Raw genomic sequence first — 15265 nt, forward strand, 5'->3', positions numbered from 1 at the left:
GTTACGTATTGCTAGTGAACAAAAGAATTACACCAGTTGATTTCTACATGATCCAACTCTGTTAAATCTTTTAAACCTGGGCATAAAGCTTACCTGTGCATATCCATTTCCTTTGTCATACTCATGAACCCCATAGTTATACATCAACTCCAAAACTGTACTTTTATCTTCAGGTCCATATCCCATCATTGCTACTGTACACTGAAAATCATTCCCGTTATTGGTTAACTGGATAATAGAATAAAAATAAAGACAAGGGACGCAATGACATATAACTGAATTGAAAGCACACTGAAGAATTAAATTTTTGCATATATTCAGCTGCAAAATAGCATAATTACATTTACACCCTTAAAAAAATTAATTTTATTTGGCTCGTTGCAAATCCATACTACTTGCACAATGCCCTGACAATGTCATTAATAGAATCGGAACTCAATGGGTATACTTGCAAATATATGCATTTATTGAAAATTCGATATAGCATTTACAACGGTATCAACACAATGAAATTTCAGCTACTTTACAGCAGTCATTTACACAAAGCTAACTGACTTTGGGGAGACAAAATTGCACCTGAGTTGCTTTACAGGAGTATGCATACTCGCGACTCAAGCACACGGGAAAAAAGGACATGAAGGCTTCATCGATACTCAAAAGGACTTTAACCAGAGATCAATTTAAGAACTGCTAAAGAACTAATTGAAGAATTCAAAACTTGCAAAAAAAACAGTAAGGTTGAGCGGATGGATGTATAATGCTTTCAAGAACTGTTCATTCTCAGGAATAGTGAGAACAAATTCAGAGAAGAATGAATTGTACTAACACCAATTTGTTCCTTTCATGAGCACATTTGAATCAGCAAAAAACATGGAACATATATAATTGAATTTATTTAAATGAAGAAGATTTTAAAATATTCATTTCAAGGATATTATAAAGAAAATGGGTGCAAAACAGCAGAAATATCAAGTCAATCTACTAACTAGATTGCTTTGTTGGAAGGTTGTAAAAATTAGTAATGATAGTCTGAACAGCAGCAAGCATTGCTCAAGTGAACCTACCCAACAACATAATCACATTGCCTTCTTGAATCATTTGCAGATTAATCTCCCACAGCAGTCCCTATTAAATGTAGTTCATTTGAGATCTAGATTCTTACAAAATACCCTTGATGTCATAAAATCTTTCATACCAAACTACTATAGTTTAAGTATGTTCTTTTATCATATTACATATTAATATGCGTTATTTTAGATCACAGGTAAATCTTGATAATTGCTGTCTCTCATGGAGAAGAAATGACTTTTGGATCCTCCATGAGACAAAAGACCACTTTTATCCTTTTGCAGTATAATAATGCAAATTTTTATAGTTGAAAATTAGAGATCACAATCAAGAGACTCAAGAAAATATTTGCAACTGTGCGTGATGGCAATGAGATTTTTAAAGTTTTGAACTTTTAACAGTTTATATCAGTTATGAAGATTTGCAGTGTAAGGTTATATCAGTCAAACTTGTTAGAATTCATCTGAAATAGGTCTGCAGAAAGAAAAATAATTGAAATGACACATATGCAAGGTTAAAAGAGCTCATGATGACAATAATTGCAATATGCATCCTCGAATTTGCAAGTAAATCAAATTATAAATGCCAGTCACCATAGATCGATCATGGTAGGTAGTGTTTGGGTGGTGACCTTTGGAATTCATATACCTTTCAAACCCACGCATTGGGCCCAAATCCTGTGTTTGCCAGGAGGTATATGAGGGTTTCATACCTTGAACTCCTGTTTTAGTGATACAGTATGAAGCTTTGACTTGCAACCAATTAGCACATAACCTGAAATCCAGATCTCTAAATTCCTCAAACCAAACACTACCCTAATGGAAATTATGGATAATAAAGATCCATATGTTACTAGCCAAGATTACAAGCATAGCAGGACAATTCGTATTTCTTTAGCAAATAAAAGAAAATATAAATTAAAAAGAAGATCCATAAATTGTAAATCAATTCTTTAGGAAGTAAACAAGCCCTTCACTGATAGCTTAACCATGGTTATGACATCTTATAGTTGATTGTTTAGGAAAGCTATGAAAGATGGATTGCAGACTGAAAACATTGAAATTGGTCTCAAGGCCAAATAATCTGATATCAAGTGGGGAACAAGCTAGGACATTAGCTCACAAACAGAACAGAAATCCAATACCATAAAAATACTGAGAATTAGGTGCTAACCTTGTTCTCTGGATTGTCTTGTTTGCGCAGAAGCTCCATGCCAAAAGCCTGAGTTTGAACATAAGAACAGATTCAGGACTTCAGAAAAACAGAGTGAAATTTCCATGTATGAGCAGCAAACCAAAATAAACCTCATAAGAAAACCATATCAAATTATTAAGACTTACTTTTTCATAGAAATTTATGGAACAACCAAGATCGCCCACCCGAAGCATTACTTGACACAAGGGCTCTGGTGTGAGGCCCCTTTCCACAAGCTTGAACTTGTAACCATCAGGATCTTCAATAAAAGCAATCACAGTATTGGCGTCACTGACAGGACCAGGTTCCTTAATAACCTTTCCCCCCTTAGCTTTTATGAGATCCACAGCTTTGGACACCTATTTGAAATTTAACTGCCTTTTATGAGAAAAAAATATTTGTGTTTCCTCATTTGATTCTTTTTTTTCTCTCCACAGCTTTCTGGTCACAAATGGCTTTTATGAGAAAAAAATGTCTGTTTCCTCATAATAGGCATGATTCATATTAAATAAATCTGAGAAAAGGGGAAAAGTAATAGTTTTACCTGAAAAACAAATAATCAAATAGCTAAATGACAAAAACTGTCGTAAATCTTCAGCCATATATATATGAGTAAGAATTCAAAAGAACCAATTATAAGTGAAACATCAAATTTGAACCCACTATGACATTTTGAAAACAAACAAAAGAGGAAAAACAAATCCAACAAGTATGCTTATGAACAAGAAACAGAATCTTACATCTTCAACTGCTATGCCAAAATGACCAAAGCCTGTTCCAATATCATACTTATCCACTCCATAATCTGTCAAAATTGACATGTAAAAGTATTTGTATTAGACACATATAGGTTCCGAAAATGTTCCTTTCCTATAAGAAACATGAAATGAATGGATCTGTGAAAAAATTATCAACATTTAAGCATATAGCAGCTTCAAAGCATGATAATATTGGAAGCATGGCAAACAGAGGTTGAATTACTGAGAGACATTAAGGTAGATTACTGTAAGTCAGCTCAACAACAAAGTGAGAATCTTCTGGCCCAAATCCAAGGAAAGCATTAGTGTATCTTTCCTCAGGAATGTCACGTCTCCTTAGCAGCTTCATTCCCAAGCATTCAGTGTAGAACCTGCATTATTCAGATGAAGACAAGGTCCAGAAGCAGTTAATAACCATATCCCCCAAAAAGCATATTTGAAACAGAAGCCAACTAGAAAAAAAGGTAAATACTTTATGGTCTTTTCCAAATCTCCAACACGATAAACAACATGAAGTAATCTCCTTTTATCTCTTTTGACCCACTCCAGTGCACTTTCTTGACTGATGGTGGTGCTTGCACAAGCCATATTTCCAGCAGTGCTGGCTTCAACACTGTTTACTTCTGCTCTTTGCTTCATGTAAGTTCTTATTCCAAACAACTGTGCTGGAAGTAAGGCTGGAAGGCAACTCAAAATCAATAAAAAAATTCAGCCTATCGTAGGTAATCATCTTCCACAAGCAAATATACATGACTGTTAGTCGAGCTTTCTCATAATAACCATAACAATAGCAGGACATAAACAAATATGCACCAAATGGGAATGTTAGAGAATTCACAATGCTGGTTCAAATGAGTAAAAGCCTCAGAATTTTTGTGCTTGGTCAAATAGTTCCTGTGAAGCCGTGATGAATGTAGTTGTCCACATCAACTTTTACAGAAGTAGCATCAAGTACAAACAAACTGCCCGGTGCAAGTGTGATTGTAACCCTTCTCCAAAATCCAATAGCATCCTTAGTTTCTATAAATAGGTACAATGGTAAATTTAACAGTTTTTAAAAGTAGAAATTTGACATCTTACCTCATTTTGCATTTTCTTCGACTTAATTTTGTTACAAAAAATTCACTCATGGATCAAATTCAATCAAACAAGAAGAGTAGTAAGATTTCCTTTCTTTTTAGTATGGTAAATTCTGATTCAAGCTAGCCATGGACGGTTCATTCAAACCATCTTCACAGGAGAGCAAAGTTGTGGGCACCTGAATCTCACTAAATATCTTCATATCTATTAGGTAGACTTTTATCCTTGTTGAGGATATACAACGTGCAGGGCAATAGAAGTGATTTACAGTAGCTTTTCTAGCACAAGACTTAGTCATTTCATGACCGCTTGGGAATATTATCCATTTTGACAACCCGTATTGTTGTATGCTAATTTAATAAAATTGAAACCAGCATTCAAGTGATTCATGCACAGGTCGAAGGCACACTCTTGTCCTGTATTTCCCCATCACAACTTGATTTTCAAAATGTTGTCACAAAACATCAAAGGTCTTTTTCATATTCAATCTTGGTATAATTGAAACTGACACATCAAAACTCCACATCCTTGAGAAAAAAATTATATATATATATATATATATATATTCTATTATAGAGAAAGATATAAGATGACACTAAAAACTCTTCGAATAATAACCATAAGCACTTCACTCCAACCAAAAAAATAAAAAATAAAAAAATCAATTTTGGATATAAAATCCACTCGGACACCACAATAATCAATAAACACACACATCAGAACTCCTTATCGCTGATGAAAAAAAACCAAGCGAAAGCATCTAGCGTCTTAATAAATGAATTTTACGTTTCAACAAGAAACGCAATCCAAACAAATTAAGAAAAAGAACATTTATCAAAAGAATTCGCCTAAAAATTCTCAAGAATTACGCGGAGGAACACTTACAACCAATACACACAAAGACAACCAAAAAGAGAAACTTGAAGATAATTCTAAACCCTTGATTCAAAGACGCACATAAAGGCTTACCGGAGACGCGACGAGAGCGAAAGAGTGGACGGCGGCGAGGGAAGGCAGAGAGGCTGGCGACGTTGGCAGAGGACTGGCGGAGGGATGCCAAGTTGAAGGAGGATGACGAAGCCATAGGGACGATCCTCACCATCACCGAGCTCGCTCTCTCTCTCTCTCTCTCTCTCGTTGAAGTGATGATGGATTCTTCTCTTTCGTCCTGTCTCGCTAGTTCGCACTCTTCGACGCTTGTTATTTAAAGAGGCTTTGGTAGGGCATGCCACATGTGATGACGGTGTTTGATAGGGAATCGAGGAATGCTGACCGTACGATGGAGTTTAGGCAGATGAACCTTGGAAAATTAGTTAATTACAGACAAGTCAAGTGACTTTTATATGTTAAATAATAATAACTATTAATAATAATAATATTATTATTATTATTATTATTACTGGAAATTGCCAAAAACACCTTTTAAGTTTACAATATTGCCAAAAACACCCTATTAGTTTTGAACTCCCCAAAAACTCCTTCATTTTTAATTCCATGTTTTTCAACTCCCCAAAACATGTAACGGATGTCAACGGAGTGATTTTCAAATTTTATGACTGAAAAATGCTCTTGCATGGGGAGTCGTGATCTAGACCATTTCAGGGTATGAGAGGAAGTGGGGGTTCCATAGGGTAATCCCCAAGAGCAATTTTACTTGGAGCCTTTTTAGTTATTTTTCTCAATTAGCGTCTTCGGGTTTTTCCATTTCAAGTCAGTCTCCGAAGTTGCTCTCACGTGCGACCTCTGTAATTGCAGCTTTTCCCTTTCCACTGGTATCTCGAAGGAGAAGTCCCGCGCAAATAGTTGGCATTTCATCAGTTTGCAATCTAAGGTATTGAGTATGGTTTTATGGTTTCGGTTTCGTTTTGTGCTCCTGTTTTTGTTGGAAGATATTGAAGTTTGCAGGGGGGTTTCTCGGTTGGGGTTTTGTTAGTCTGCAGGGCAATTTCTCCGCTAGGGTTTTGTGTTGTTTTGAGCTTTCGTCTGTATACACTATCGAAATAGTTTTTTCGATTGTTATGATTTGTGTAATATTTATAATGTACATTTCCCCTTTCATTTGATATGGTTACGCGTTTACAAATGAGGGTTTACGTTTAAGAAAATGAGGTGTTACTGAGTTTTAAATTTTGTTGTCTCTGTTTAAGTATTGTTTTTCTCCGTTTAATAAATGAGTTCTCTGCTTTAACCATTGATATCTCACGTTTAAGAATCGAAGGTTACTGCTTAAAATCTTATATTTCCGCTTAAACATTTATCGATATCGCATGTTGAATGTGTTGTTATTGTCGCGAGCTTGTGACTATGGCGGTCAACCTAGTTAATGGGTGATCTTGCTTGACACCCGTAGTGGAGACCTTAAATTTGAATTGAAAGATAACATGACCCCTCGACACCTGGGAGATCATCCGAAGGATACCGTTTGCGAGCATTCATCGAGATGGAAGCTATATACCAAGAGAGGGCCCTTCTTGATTCTCTCATCGCAAAGTGACGATGGCGCACCAATAAATTCAGGGATCGGGAAGCTTGCTGAGTTTCAGGCCTCAGGATGTGGCCCTCGTTCTTGGTCTGCGTTGCGATGGCGACGCAGTCGTGTTTCAGAAGAAGAAAACCCGCTCAGCGTTCGAAGGAGGTATTTATCAAAAACCTACGAGAGACACAGAGACTCCATCAAGAGCACTCTTGCGTAACTTGTTCGACGGAGGGGAAGAATATAATTTTGTCAAACTCCCCGATGGTGTACCTCATGGAGTGCAGATCCTTTTCCCAAATACATCATGCTCAGTTCCAAACTGGATCGTTGATTATGTCGATGATCTACCCGCCATGGGGCGATACGCATGGGCACAGACGACGCACAAGTGGCTGATGGAGGACATTCCACAAGTAACCGCTCGAGTGTAAGATAGATGCGCCGGGAAGAAGACCAACACAGGATATATTAAGGGGTGCTCGGTAGCGCTTAACGTATGGTTTTCTGAGCTGACGAACGGAAAGAAAGTCCGTTTCTGCAAGATCCCAAGGATCGTCGTACTACGGTGAAAGTAGTTACCGAAGCAAGCGGCAGTGAGAAACCGACTTTGTCATCGTCGAAGGAAAAAGAGGTAATAAATCATTGACAATGTTTAACAGAAGTATTTAATGTTTAAACATTTTATTTAGAGTTTAACTTTATTATTTACAGTTTTAAATTTATTCATAAAGGTTTAAATATTTTGTTCTCCGCTTTAAATATATTCTATCTTTCGTTTAATATATAAAAAAACTACTGTTTAAATATAGTTGTTATAGTTTAAAACTCGAATGATTTCACTGAAATTGTTTGGTTTACATATGTTAGTTTCGAGTTGGTTCCGATGAGTACTCGTAGAAGAAAATATTTGTTGGGGCCATACCGACGGATGGATCTTATTGCTCCGGAACCACTTGCTCGAAAGTAGGGATGAGAGGCGCCTCATCGCGGCGCTGGCCAGCGCCGTTCTCCTACTTCCAACCTACCACGCACACGCATTCCTCGACGTCGGAGAAGCCCTCCCCTACCCCGCCAGATTGCAACAACCCCCCCTACCACGACAACAGCCACAGTCCCCCAATTGTGGCAGCTCCCCGAGCCATGGCGCTCCCCTCGCGGGCCGCAATGCGACTACCTTAGGCGAAGATGTCACTGCAACTCTTATGCAGGCGTGCTAGATATTGATGACCGAGTTTTCTCGGCTTGTCGCTCGTGTTGAGGCACTGGAAAGACGTTCACAATCGACTGCGTTGTCCCTCCAAAGAAATGAACCACCCGGGACGGACGAGCCGTCGGAATTTGACGACGACGACATCATCGGGGTGGCCATTCCAAGACGGCCACATTCGAAGAGACTTGCGAAAAAGAGGAGAACAATATCGCTCGTCTCCACCGCCGGTGGACGATGAAACAATAGCAACACCATCGATGGCTGATGCTGTTACTGAGTCTGTCACCGTAGATGACATGGCCATGACGGTGGAGGACATCGTAGATGATGTGGCCGTCTGCATGGTTGAGAAGATCGTTTGTTCCTTATTAACGAAATCCCCGACCAGTGGAACCGGCTGCTGAGATTGCGGCATCAAAGATGGACACAATCCCTCAAAGAACAAGAACAAGCTAAGGGTGTGTCTCCCCGTTGATGCTGCTGCTGTGGCCACTGCCGAGAAGATCGTTGAATCTGCATGCTGCGTGGCCGATAGCAGCATCAGCGGGGACACAATCCGACAACAAAAAAGCATGTAAGGGTATGTCGTCAGGTTGATGCTTGTCGTCGTCCCCGCATTGAAGCGGACACAATCCAACAACAACAACCACCATGTAAGGATGTGTCTGCGGTTGATCTTTAGTCGCCGTCCCCGCATCGAAGGAAGATGCTGCTGGTGCTGAACACCGTCAAGGCTCAATGACGGTGCCCCTATGAAGACCCCGACCGAGAAAGCGAGAGATGATCGAACACAATCAAAATTGGGACAAGAGCGGCTCGGCAAGTCTTCATTCGAAAAAGAAAAATGGGTTGCTAATCGCGTCTTTAACAAATACGAGCAGGAGTTGATGAGGATCTTCCTTAACTGCCATATGGACAGGTAAGGTTAAAGTTTTCACGATGGTGTTTAAAGTTTTTATGATAGTGTTTAACTTTTTTGTGATAGTGTTTAAATGTTTATATGTTATCATTTAATTTATCTACTTAACGTTTAATTATTTATAATATTATTTAAATATTTAGAATATGGTCTAATTATATCTGTTATCGTTTAATCTCATAGATCGTTGTGGAAGAATGTATTTGTCAGCCCACACTCGGGACAAATTATACACTCGCTTGAGGGTAAGGAGATGGTCACGAGATGATGTGATGGGCGCTTTTGTATGCATAATACAAAAAGTCAGTCGAGCAAAGTGCCATATCCCTACAAGATGGCACTGTTTATGTCAAAAGCGAGACTGACGCATATGAAAACAACTATGGCTATGATCGGAGATCTTTGTGCATGACTTGCATGAAGTTCAAATTGTCATCCTCCCGATAATAATGAATGACCACTTCCATGTCGTCGTCCTTGACAATGACAAGCAAGAATACATGCATTATTCTTCATGTGCGGGGTACAAAAAAGACGCGTTGGACATGGTAAGTTCTTTAATTAAGTCCGATTGATAGTGTTTGTTATTTAATCGGTATCTTAATCTCAACTTGCATATCTCGGCAACGGAATCTATTCAGACACGGTACTGCCGATGTGCACGATTCGAGCAAGTCGGCGACCGCAAAGTACCCACTGCGTTTACGACATGGAAACCCCACGGCAAAAACAAGGAAGCGTCGATTGCGCCGTCTATGGCATGCGGTTTATCGAGCAATTACTTTGGGGTGAGAAGCTACGGTTACCGCAGACAGACGTTCCTTACCTGAGATTAAAGTATGTTACCCGCATACTTAAGGAGGGGAGGGCAGCCGACGTCCATGAGAAAGGGGGGTCGTCCGAAGCGGGTTAAATTTTGTTTTCGCAGAACAGGACTTGTATATGTTAATGTCAATTTTGTTTTCGAATGTAACCCAGGATAAATTCAATTCATTTTTTTCATTTTCGAAGAACTTGACTCGTATATGTCAATGTAATTTTTGTTTGTTTTCAATTGTAAAGCATGTTAAATTCCATTCAGTGTCATTTCATTGTTTAATTTACAGTGTCATTGTTTACATTTCAGTTTAATTGTTTAACTTTACCATCTATCGTTAAAATAATAGTTTCCAACATTTAACATTAAAATTTCTCTGTTTAACATAACAATGTCTCTGTTTAAATAACTGATAACACTGTAAAGAATAAGAGTTTAAATATGAAAAATATCCAGTCAATTCAGATTGTTTCTCCTTAGAAGTCAGCTATTTACAATGCCTAGTCGGCGACAGTTTCATTACAAGATCTACGATTGTGACCGGATCCATGGCAGCGGCTGCAATGTAACTCGCGGACATCAAACGCTTGCGACTCAATCCTCTTTCGTCTAGGACGTCCAGGCTGCCTTCTCGTCACAGGCGGTCGCAAACAAAGCTCACGATTTCCGTCTGAAGGCCTGTCATCATCGGGTATGGGGAATATAGCTTCCTTATACGCCAGTTTGTAATTGTTGACGGTGAAGTAGCCGCTAATAAATCGATGAACGTTGGTGTCTGTCTACATTATTGCAGCGCAAGCGTGTTTGCAAGGGATACCATAAACTTGCCACCTTCGACATGAACAAGTTCTGATGGCAAGATCTCACGGAGTTGCTCTGCATTGGTCGATCACTCGTAACGATCATCGACACAACGACCAACACGAAGATTTCCGGCTATCCTCGACAATTATCTCTACCTTCGAATGTATGTCCGGGCATAAGTAGGTCTCCCATTTGTTCAGCTTGCTGCCAGGGTTACATAACATACGCATCAACTTGAACCCGGCAAATAAGGTTAAACAAAAGACGTTGATGGTTAAATAATTCGTAAACATTTTTAAACATTATTGTAAATAGTTAAACGAAAAGGATTAATATTTAAAGTCGACAAGTCTAATTAAACAAAGATGGAAAAATTTTAAAAGGTAACACTAAATGTTAAGTGTAAATCAACATTCGCAGACCTTATGGAGTCGACCATTTTGACATACCGATAAATGACGAGCTTCTTTGATCCAAGCATTGAACGACTCCACAACATTTGAATATATCTCACCCCAACGATCACCTCTGAACAGATAATTCGACCAATGTGCCATATCCAGATTTATTAATCAACCAATGATGAGCTTTCGGTGAAGTGGCCTCGCGATTCATTCACGGTATCATCGAAATCTTTGGCCGTGGATGCTCACGCAATGCGGAAGCATATAGACCCGACACTCCTCCCTCAATGCCTTCCCAAGTCCGACATTGGCTTTCATAAAAATTGGCCTCCAAATGTCGAAGACAGGGTATGCATGTGGCGAAGAAGGGAAGACTCTGCAATTGCGTTCACAAGGCCCTTGGACTGTCCGACCACGAGGTAATTATCTCATGATAATCTTATTCCTCGTATAAAGCATCGCCTAACTTAGATATGAACCAAGTCCAATTGGCATCGGACTCGTTGTCGACTATACCGAAGGCGATGTGGAGAAAACCATTGTTTTCATCTTTCCCTGTGGCACCCAGTAGTGTACCCTGATATTTACCAAGGAGGTGGGTACCATCGAGAAACAATAGACTGCCCGCAAGCCCTCTTGAATCCCACAATACACGGCTAGAAGAAAAAGAATGCACGCTTAAAACGATCACCATCTCTTTTCCACGATCGCAACGTGCCGGGATTTGTCTCACCCACCTTATCCACATACCAAAAGCAAACATGTGAGTCGGAGATGTCACGCTGATCGAGGACCACCCGGGCATGCTCTTTTTCCCCAACCAAGCTCTGCTTGTACGGTATGTGCACACTCATGTTCCCCGAACATGTCCTTCTGAATGTCGATGGCCTTGTACAAGGGCCGGTCCTTGAGCTTCTGAATCACTTGTGCGCTTACCCATTTTTTGGACGCTTTCGGATGTGACGCCGAACCTATGCCACCACCGCAAGTGTGTGACGTGTTGATTGTCTTGATTTTTGAAAAGTATTTTTTATTATACTCTTTTTGATGCATGAAGGCGCCCAGCAGACAACCATCGGCAGCAGCATTCCACGATCACCCGATGTTTTTCGCTCTTTATGAATTTGAAGTCAAAATTCCATGATTGTATAATTTCGAAGTACATCCCTGAAATGTTCCACATCGTCAAAACGCTATGTCAATATCCAACGACGACAGTTTCGTAATGATCCGGCGAGGAAGGAAGACATCCCACACCGCCGTGGTTACCGCCATGGGTTGAACGGGAGCACTCGCAGAATCGAATTCCCCGCCAACACTTCATCAAATGAAAAGATCAATATGTTAAGCGGAGAATATAATGTTTAAGTGATAATGACAATATTTAAACGTTAAATTAAATACTTCAAGCCATCGAATAACGAAATGATTAGTACAAGATGTTAACCAGTGATCGCTATATATTTAAACAATAATGAACCCATACAATCTGGATCAAATAAAAAGAGAAGGAACTAACAACGAGTAAAACTCGCTTTTCATTAGGATTCAAGCAACGGCACATCATTCGTCCCCGACAACAAGATCAACTACTAACAGATTTGAAGATGGAGTGCACGTGACACATCCACCGGAAGTCAACATCGCTTTCTATTGACAAAACCGCTTTTATATCCATATGGTGTGATAAACTTCACTTCGACAAGAGAAACTTTGAGACCCCATCGCTCACATATCTCAGCTCAACACCAACTCCCAAGAAGTTCTGAGCGTGAACATTAGCACTCTTCCCTCCCCGCTGAATCTAGCAATACCACAAAAACTCTCCATAATATATCGGTCGAAAACCAAATCGTACAAACCAAATGAAATGAAGAACAAAAAGAAGACGAAGAAGAAGAAGAAGAAGAAGATGTAAACAACAAACAAGCATGATAGGCAAACAAAAAGTGCAGAGCTAGATGCATAGAGGTTAGACTAGACTGTGATGTGATTGGGCGGTATTTTTCCCTCCATCCCAAGGGAAAAAAGGGAAATATATGTCACTATCGCGATGAAGACATATTGTCATCGCTCAAATGAAAGTTCTCACCTCAACATGAGTCTCTGTTTAAACGTCAAGTTTTTTATGTTTAAACAGATACATATAGTGTTTAAAATAACCATTACTTGTTTAACTAAAGTCTATATCATGTAAATAATACGTAAACCGTTTAAATATAGTGATTTAACTGTTTTAAAATATATGTTATTGTTTAAATTGAATGCTTTCACTGACATCGCGTTGAAGATGGGTACCTCCTGGGTCACTGTTTAAACATCTTTATGTATTTGCTTAAACACCATTGTCATTGTTTAAAGAGTAAATTGATTATTGTTTAACTTTTTGTATTGTTTACAATGCCGTTCTTTGTTTCCCAAATTGTTTTTACTATGTCTCTGTTTAAATTTCACAAGTTATCACAAGGAGACACTCAAATAGGTTTGTTTGTTTAAAATATTTAAACGTTTACAATGGAGAATCTAATTAAATATCATAAGTTCACATTCAAATAAGCTTGTTTCATTTAAAATATCATTTACAACATTTACAACATTTACAACGTCTTCTCGACCTTTGGACACTCATGACTGACCCTCATATAGAACGAAACAAGTGTCTCAGACATTCGAATGCTCACGGCAGTTTGCATAACATAGCGATCAACTCGAACTCGCACTAAACATAGAACATTAAAAAGGTTAAACAAACACATTCATGAAAACGCTCTATTAATCAATGTGTCATGGTCTCGACTTTGCGAAGATCCCCGATAGTTAAAACACGTAAAAGTAATATTTGTACACTCGACGAAGGTTCTGTAAACGGTAACAAAAAGTCTCTGGTGATAAATATCAACTCCGTTTTAAAGGATGCTTTCTCGATCTCCCTCCCCTAGAGAATCCTCCGCAATCACGCACTAAGTGAAAACTTTCTTTCTTACCCAAGTCGAAATGCCCGCTTAATTGCTCGCCCGTCATCCACCGGAGAATCCTCTCGCATTCGTGCAATTATGCGGTATTTTCGACTCGGGCAGAAAAATAGTTTAACTTGTTGCATGATTACGGCCGATCGATTCTCAAGATGAGGAGGATCACGAGACATCCTTTCGTGACAGAGTTGATCTTCGAATTTTCGTCTGACTCCAGCGAATATGATACACAGGAAGCAGATGAGGAGGAGGAAGAGGAGGAGGAGGAGGAGGAGGATGATGAGGACGTATGCAGGAGTTGGTTAGTCCATGGGAAGCGGTTCTTCTTGTTATTTACGGTGTGAAGTAAAAACGCATGCTCGGGACCGAGATCGATCGATGACAACGAACGGGTGTTCGGATATTTATGTTACGCGGCATAAGAATTCAATGCGCCATTAATTCTTATGCACGGATACCATAACCTCACACCGCCAACACTTGGGCTCAAACGAAAAAGATCAATAGTTTACGCAGAGACTTTGAGAATTTACACGTTAATATGAATAGTTAAATAGGTAAAGATAAAGTTAAATCCATGATTTACAATTATTAAACATATTGGTAATATATTTAAACAGATAATAGCAAATAGTTAAACAAAGATTTAAAAATATACAAATAGATAACCATAAACGAGAAGAACTTTTTACAACGAAAACGAACTCGTTTCTCAAACGGAGACGACAATGGCACATGCCTGCTCTCGACAATAAAATCGACTAGCTACTCATTTGAAGATGGAGCTGCACTTGACCAATCCGATGGAAATCAACTCTCATTTTCCTCATCGAGAAACCGATTTATATATTTCGTGTATGATAAACTTTACCCGGACTCACCACAAATGAGCTGCCATAATAAACACCGCACGGTCAAACTCGATAAGCAACGTAAGAGATTCTCACCAGACACGAAACCTAGCAGAATCAAGTCGAACAAACCAAATGAGGAGAAATGAGGAGAAGAACAAGATAATGCAACTTCTAGGCATCATGTCTCATCAGAACCAAGCAGTAATGCCCTCGAAAAGGTTCGAACATTACGTGATTTCGCTGCTCCCACTATTTTCAAGGGCAAAATGGGATTTCACAACATGACTCATTTGAGCTGAACGGTAGGGTGTAAAAGGAAGTTAAAACACTAACTGCGCATACAGTCTGCAGTAGCAAAAAGAGGAGGGTTTTTAGAAGTTTTGAAAATTGAGCGTAAGTAATGTAATTTTCCCTTATTATTATTATTATTATTATTATTATTATTATTATTATTATTATTATTATTATTATTTAATTTGGATTGATATGGTGAACATATTGGCTTGGAAGTTGGGAGAACATGCTTGAAAAATGTAAAAAAATATTTGTGGGTTTTTATTTTTAAGGAATAGTATTAATTTTCTTTAAAAAAAAAAAAATGAAAGATGTTCGTTGAACCGATCTGAGATGTTTGTTTATTGTTGCATCACTTGAACTTGAATCGATAATCTATTGTCATGCATTTGTCAAGTGCTTGTGAATATATTTT

At 38.8% G+C, this 15265-nt stretch overlaps 1 protein-coding gene across 1 annotated transcript; it reads right to left on the reverse strand.

Moving 5' to 3' along the window:
• Positions 1-93: 93 nt before the first annotated feature.
• LOC120254557 (probable lactoylglutathione lyase, chloroplastic) lies at positions 94-5270 on the reverse strand. The gene is made up of 8 exons (XM_039262652.1): positions 5070-5270; positions 3493-3697; positions 3267-3391; positions 3003-3067; positions 2409-2621; positions 2242-2289; positions 1781-1842; positions 94-201 (listed from the first exon to the last, which is right to left on the reverse strand). The coding sequence occupies exons 1-7, from the start codon at positions 5200-5202 to the stop codon at positions 1831-1833; spliced, it is 801 nt and encodes a 266-aa protein (XP_039118586.1). The 5' UTR covers positions 5203-5270; the 3' UTR covers positions 94-201; positions 1781-1830.
• Positions 5271-15265: the final 9995 nt, after the last annotated feature.

Source organism: Dioscorea cayenensis, unplaced genomic scaffold (genome assembly GCF_009730915.1).
Source record: "Dioscorea cayenensis subsp. rotundata cultivar TDr96_F1 unplaced genomic scaffold, TDr96_F1_v2_PseudoChromosome.rev07_lg8_w22 25.fasta BLBR01000496.1, whole genome shotgun sequence".
NCBI classification, from domain to species: Eukaryota; Viridiplantae; Streptophyta; class Magnoliopsida; order Dioscoreales; family Dioscoreaceae; genus Dioscorea; species Dioscorea cayenensis.

Excerpts from the sequence above, each read along its gene's own strand:
- LOC120254557 (XM_039262652.1), bottom strand. The coding sequence starts at position 5,202 with ATGGTGAGGATCGTCCCTATGGCTTCGTCATCCTCCTTCAACTTGGCA. Across the intron at positions 3,698-5,069 it reads TCGCTCTCGTCGCGTCTCCG|CCTTACTTCCAGCACAGTTG; the intron begins GTAAGCCTTTAT and ends GTTGCCTTCCAG. Across the intron at positions 2,622-3,002 it reads TTGGCATAGCAGTTGAAGAT|GTGTCCAAAGCTGTGGATCT; the intron begins GTAAGATTCTGT and ends AATTTCAAATAG.